The following is a 7,500-nucleotide window of genomic DNA, read 5'->3' as shown; positions in this document are numbered from 1 at the left end:
TGTTTTTTATTTCCTTTTTTGTGTAATCCCCCCCCCCCATCCCATGCCCATTGTTGCTGAGGGGAGGGGGATTAAAAAAAAGGGTTTTAGGAGACAGACACTGGGACCCAGTACTGGGGATCACCCATGCCTTAGACCTCAGCCCTTCAATCAATCTAATTTTGAATGGTCTTTTCTTCTTCCCCTTTCCATTTCTGTCTCTTTTCCAACCCTTTCTACTCAATTTCCTAAGGTGTGAGATATGTGTTGAAAGGATGAAAGGCAGACTGAGCCAGTCATAAATGGCATGGGGGAGCCATGGGCATGATATTTCCTTGTTTAATTGTTTAGTAAATAAGACTGAGGCTAGCCCTGCAGATATTAATTCTTCTGAGTCCCCAACTCTGACTCTCTTTTGACTTTGACTCTATACACTATCCCCCTTCGATACCTACTCTCACTTCAGTCATGCCAAACTATCCACCTAGGTCATTACTCAACTTCTAGAAAACATTCCTCCTCTCCTAACATCCTCTTCTTCATCTCCACTGCAAAAGCTCTCTTCATCTACTACTCCCTCCTCCCGTATTACTACTCTGCAGCCTTATTGTTCACCTTTCAGCACTACTCCCTTTTTCCTTCTACTATCTAACATTTGGAAACTAATTGAATATGTCAAATGGGATCAATTTTTTGTGATCTCCTTTATAGCCCCATATTCTGACAATACCCCCCTCTTCCAGCACAACTTCCAAAAATATGGCCTTCCTTTTGATGTTTAAATTGGTGGAGAGTGCCTCCCTGTCCCACCATGTCAACTTCCCCCTGCCAATGTCAGAATTGCTGGCGTATAGGCCAACCTTCTAGACACCACCGCTATATAGTCAAATGCCCTCATGTGTTCCACTTGGTCATGATTGATCAAACTGTAGGGAAAGGGTAAAAATGAGTTAATGATTAGGACAAAATATGTTAGATGTCAAAAGTTGCAGAGCACTGTAGGTTAGTAGTAAAAAGGGCAAAGAGGGAAGAGCAAACACAGTGAAGGCTGGTCAGAACTTTCAAAGAAGCCACCCTTTCATGCTTTTAACATGCCTCACAATTTAGGATGTGGACAAAAAAAAAGGGATGGAAAAAAGGAAAAGGAGAGGGGGAGAAGAAAAGACCATGCACAATTAGTTGAGGCAAGGGCTGAGGTCCAAAGTAGAGGTGATCCCCAACCTTGGACCTCAGTCTTTGTCTCCTAAGCCCCCCCACAACATCAACAAGCAAGGGATTGGGGGTGTTACTGCTTATTAGTTGAAACAAATAAATGTGCTAGACATCAAATGTCATACAGCACTATGGTAAAGTATTATGGCAAAAAGAGTAAAGAAGAGCTAAAGATTAAGATGAAATGTGTTAGATGTCAAAGATTTGAGATCATTGTTGTACAGTACGGTAGTGAGAAGGGTAAAGAGGAGGAGCAAATGACATAAAGTAGAGATTAGTAAAAGAGGAAAGGGTTAAATGGGTAGGGAGATTGAATGAAATGGAATGTATCTCTGACTGGGGAAGGAATAGGGACATTGTTTAAGGAAAACAGAGATGGCTGTTGGAGAAGTAGGAGGAGGAGAAACCAGGGAATGAGCAATGGGGACTGAGGAAGGTGGTGAAGTATCAGGAAGAATATCAGGAGGGGAGGTCTGGAGGACACTGTTGCACTAGTCGCATGGGTATCAAGTTGGGAGCAGTAAGGATAATGGGGAATGAAGAGGGTATTATGCATTTATAGGATAGGATAGGATGGGGTGTGTTGAGAGAGTATGGGAGTGGTTGGAGAAGATGGAATGGAATGTTTAGTTTGCCTGGAAAAGGAATTTGACTGGGAGAGAGGGGGAGTAGAGGTAGGATAGTTCAGGGTTGAGGGAAGAGGTACTGGGGAAGATGGTTAGACATCTGAGTGGACAAGAGGAGAGCAAAGGACAGTTTTGGAATAGGTAGAGGAAAACCTCATCACCATGCTTCCTGTCTGGCCTCATGTAGAGTGAGGCCTAGCTTGAATCTGAGAACTGCATCCACACATTCGAGTTTATAGGCAGGGCAGCTCCAATAAAATACATTATGGGAGCCATCACAATTGGCACATGTACATGAGCAACAGTGTTTGGATGGGTGGCCAAAATGCCAACATTTCTGACATTGACAAGGAAGAGGTCAATATGGCTAGACAGGGCAGGACTACTCCACCAATATAAACTTCATAAGGGAGATCAAGTCTACTGAAGCTTATCTTGGCAATATTGGTGTGGGACATATGCTGTCCTATGGGAGGAATAGTGAAGCACTGTACTGCCACTGCATCATAATCAACAAGGCAGACAAACTGGCATTTTCAGTCTGACTAGTTCCTGACATAGATAGGACAGTCAGGGAGACAGAAAAAAGTACCTGTACAAGTATAAGGAGATAAGTGAGGTTCAACAGTAGTAAGTTTGCTAGTGAGGTCACTCAGGTAGACAGTGAACTAGTTTGAGACTGATTTAACTGTGACAAGGCATGGACAATTGGAACGACTGTGAAAAGATACTTTGCCTATTTGTTTTGGGTTACATTGTAGGAATAGATGGGTATTGTCAGAGTAAGGGGCTGTAGGGGGAATCACAAAAAATCAATCCCACTTGGCTGGGCCAAAATGAGCACTCAAAAGATTTGCAGAGGTGGGAGCAGTAGAAGGATGAGGGTGGGAGGAAGATGGGGTGGTGTGGAGTAACGTAGTACTGTGAGGGTGGGAGGACAATAAGGATGAATAATAGTAATAAGGGGGAAGGGGGTAGACAATGAAGAAGACTGTGCAGTACGAGATGAAGAGGAGAATGTTGGGGAAGAGGAAGGGGTGTTTTCTAGAAGTTGAGTAATAAGCTGGGTGGGCGTTTTGGAATGGTTGGAGTTGTTCGTAATTGTCGAAGAGGGGGTATTAGTACCAGTGGGCAGAAATGTGGTCAAAGGCAGGGTAGGGGTCAGAAAACCATCAAAGTCAAATTCAGATAGGCTATTTGATGAAGGGGCAAGCCTTAATGCCTCTATTAAAGATAAAGAATCTTCATTATTGGCCATGGTGAGCCTGAATAAACTGGGGAGAAGAAATGGTCTACCCCTCAGGGTCCCCATAAGGAGTAAGGGCTAGGCAATCAACCAAGGGAATGCCGTGCCCACAGCTCCCAGAGGCCGTTCCTGACTGACACTAAGCCAGCCTTTCAGCACAACTTTCACACCTTACGAATGGGATAGAAAAAGGGAATAAATATGATATGGAAGAGGAAAGAAGAGAAGAAAGACCCAAGGTAGGGGTGATTCCCTACCCTCTCCTAAGCCCTCCCATGACAACAACGGGCAAGGGATTAGGGGGGAGAGAAGAAAAGACCATCAAAAATTCATGGAAGCGTGGGCTGAGGCTTAAGGTAGGGGTGTTCCCCTACATTGGACCTCAGCCTGTCTCTAACACCCCCCACAAGGTGTGATTTGGGGATATATATACATAATCACATACAGTCAGTCTCTTTTTCTTTGAATGACATAATAGATGATTATACTTCTAAGATACCCCAATGGGTGATTATGATCTCTATACAAAAAAGTTATTTTCAAGTCATAGTAGATCATATTTTAATCAACATAAAATTTATAACTCTTTTATTAATTCTGTTTAATTCAAAATGTTTCTGTTCATAGAGTTTTAATTTTGTAACTTCTTTTAACCCAACTTAAAGGATACAAGGGCCCTCAAGAAACAGCCCCTGGGCCCAAAAATATCTAATAAAGCCATTGTTGGGTAAAACAGGAGGGGTAAAACAACACTACCAATATAAATACAATATTTTAATTATATCTGTTATGTATACTCTGCAGTACATGAATGATGGACACATCATATCTAAAGCTAAAAGTATAAGTTATATTTGGTACTTTTAATTACTTTGTTAGTAACATACGTAATAACTGTAATGTATGAACGTATATCCTTTTTATCATAAATAAATAACCAACCTTTACATTTGATTTCTTTGATACAATTGTAATGGTAATAATACAGGTATATAGTGAAGGTATTGTAAGGTCACTCTGGCTGATCTTTCTTGAATTTCATATATATATATATATATATATATATATATATATATATATATATATATATATATATATATAAATGTATATATATACACAATATATATAAATATACATACACACACACAAACACACAACCATACACACATACAAAAGCCTTATTGGTCAAACTCAATGCATTAAAATCCAAAAAAAAGAAACCTGTTTATCTGGACAATGAGATCCTTGACATTGAGCAAAGTCCATAAGGTAAATACTGACAGTAACTATGAAAAGTATATTTACAAACTTTACATTATTTACACTTGTACAATATCTACAGCTGTACATAATGGTACAAATCATACTCTTTTTGTTTTTACTTCAGCTATTTAACCTACAATACAAAACTGAACATTTTTTGTAAGATACAATTAAGAACCACCAATTACATAAAAATATGCTTTTTAACATTACAGTAGCATCAAACATCTACCTCTGATATCATAAAACCTGAAAATGTTAATGAAAATGTACTTTGTGAGATAACATTATCTTTCAAATGACTGTAAAATCAAATCAAAATGAAGACATTCATTGCATAATAAATTGAGAGAATTCATCAAAAGACTAACATAATAATAATAATAATAATAATAATAATAATAATAATAATATATTAAAACAATAATAGCAATAGCAATAACAATAGCAATAATAATAAAAATAGTAATAGTAATAATAATAATAATAATAATAACAATAACAAAAACAATTATTATAATATCAATAATAACAGGAATAATAATAATAATAAAATAATAATAATAATAATAATAATAATAATAATAATAATAATAATAATAATAATAATAATAATAACAATAACAATAATAATAATAATAATAATTATAACAATAATCATAATAATCATAATGACAATAAAATAATAATAATAATAATGGCAATGATAATGGTGATAATAATAAGAGTAATAGGAATAGAAACAGTAATTATAATAATTATATAATAACACCAATAATAATAATAAAAAAGTAATAATAATTACCATTATAATGAAAAAAAAGTAATAATAATAGTAAAAATAAAATAATAATAATATTTGATTGATAACAATAATAATAACAATGACATCATTATTAATAACATTAATAATAATAATAATAATAATAATAATAATAATAATAATAATAATAACAATATAAAAAACAAAACATTAATAATAATAATAATAGCAATAATAAAAATAACAATATCATTAAGATGAATCATTGTTACCATAATAACTACAATCAATATTATAATAATTATCATAATTATAATAATAGTAAGATAATAAAAATATATATATATAATACATGTAATAGTAATAGTATTTGTGATAGTGATAGTGACATGTGATAGTAACGGTAATGGTAATAGTAATAATACTATTACTACTACTACTAATAATAATGCTGATGATTATTATTGATGATGATGATGATGATGATGATGATGATGATGATGATGATGATGACGATGATGATGATGATGATGATGATGACGACGACGATGGTGGTGGTGATGATGGTAGTGATCGTGATTGTGATCGTGATTGTGTTGGTGGTGGTGGTTGCAGTGATGATGACCATGACAATGATGATGATAACAATTTTCATAAAAATTTTATAATCACAAATATAATAATAATGATAATAAAATGGAAAACAATCTGCTCATTAAAACTGCTAAAATGCCATACCACTGCCTAAGTACATCTTAAAAATAGCCTAGGCATATCTATCATATATAAAAGCAAAGGTACAAAACAGCTTCACACTTTCAAAGCAATATACATACTGTACTGAAGTCTCATCACGGGGTTACAATGTCAAGATATTTCCCAGCTTTATACAATTCTTTGGTTTATACTGAGTTGAAAAAAGTTACATGTCATACTGGCAGCCTTCTTGACACATGTCTATGAACTTAATCTTAAAAAAAGATAAAATGATGGAAGAAAAATAGAAGAGACAAAGAAATGAAAAAGCCTTTTAGCATACAATTTGAATATTGGCCTAGGCCTTGAACTATACTAACCAAATATGATAGTATGCAAATATAAAATGCTATTCAGTATATAAATATTGTCACAAAAAATAATAATACAAAAGAAATGACAATAAAATCAATTCCTTTCTAAGAACATAGCAAACAAGCACTCACATCACTTGTTTACAAACATTTTTGAAAAAATTGGTATAAAAATAGAATCTCTGAAGACTACTTGCTTGCACTACAGAAGATGGGAAATTTTACCTTGGAGAAACAAGATAAAATAAAATTGAAAGAATAAGTGCAAATATAGACAATATAAATAGTTCAAAGAAACCTTAATTCTAAGAATGTACAGCATTGCCTATGTTTTCCTTTGTCATTTTCAGTATATATAGAAAATACTCTTCTACTTCCATAAATTGGCTTTAAGATAGTTTGATGAGAGAAAGAGAGAGTAGGAGAGAAAGATACTAAGAAGGATATGGAAGGAGACAAACAGGAGGAGGAGCAAAAAATGGTTAAAGGGAATGGAGAGAGAGAAGTGTGAGAGGGTTGCAGAAGAATAAAAAAAAAAGGAAAGAACATGGTGAGGGTACAGGCGAAATGGAAAAAAAAAGGGGAGAAGAGTGATAGTCAAGGATATTTCAAACTATGCACATATGGATGCATAATCTAAATTTAAACTTGAGTTTTTGTACTTCTAAGTTTAGTGGAAATCAACAATTTACAAGTCCAGCAAAGGAAGACTCAGAATCCATCCCCACAGTTCTGTAAAGCAAACTTTAGGAAACTATTCTTTTACTCGAGGTGTGTAGCATTATTTACTGATGGAAAAAGTTCCAAAGCATCCAATTCTTCCATTGTGCTCTGTGTGCCCATTGCCGAACCTTCTCTTTGGGGTTCTGAGGTTAAATTGATCTTCAATCCAACTTTTTCTATAGCAAGAGGATTTTCCAAGACTAGCTGTATGTGTTCTTGGATAATATGCTGGTGTAATAAGCCTCTTGAGCTATATTCCTCAGGACAGAAGACACACCTATTACCCTTGGACTCTACATGGTTCAACTTGAGGTGTCGCTGTAGGGCAGCAGCAGAGGAGAACACCTGTCCATCACATCTGGAACACTCATATTGTTTCATGTGGGTGCTGAGCATGTGCTGTTCTAGATTACTCTGGAACTTGTAAATTTTCCCACAACCTAAGGCTCGGCACTTGAAACCACGCGATGGCAAAGACTGATCTTCCAGTTTGCAGATTGTGAGTTCTTCAATGCTTATCTCTTCTTGTTTTATGTTAGAGTGCGTTAGAATGCTTGTCTCCTGTGTATCTGCCAGAGTGGTGGTCGGTACAACAACAGTGTCTTGCATCTCACCTTC

General features: G+C 35.5%; 1 protein-coding gene across 1 annotated transcript in view; it reads right to left on the bottom strand.

Moving 5' to 3' along the window:
• Positions 1–3,822: 3,822 nt before the first annotated feature.
• The window catches only part of LOC138866067 (zinc finger protein 236-like), a gene marked incomplete at its 5' end in the record, with an annotated part of 4,695 nt that continues 1,017 nt past the window's right edge, over positions 3,823–7,500 (bottom strand). The window contains 1 exon segment of the mRNA XM_070137788.1: positions 3,823–7,500. This exon segment is cut by the window's right edge and continues 1,017 nt beyond it. Coding sequence (XP_069993889.1) covers positions 6,922–7,500 — 579 coding nt within the window.

The sequence above is a fragment of the Penaeus vannamei genome, chromosome 23 (assembly GCF_042767895.1).
Source record: "Penaeus vannamei isolate JL-2024 chromosome 23, ASM4276789v1, whole genome shotgun sequence".
NCBI lineage: Eukaryota > Metazoa > Arthropoda > Malacostraca > Decapoda > Penaeidae > Penaeus > Penaeus vannamei.
The sequence above is the reverse complement of the archived record's forward strand: the minus strand, read 5'-3'. Positions and strand labels throughout refer to the sequence as shown.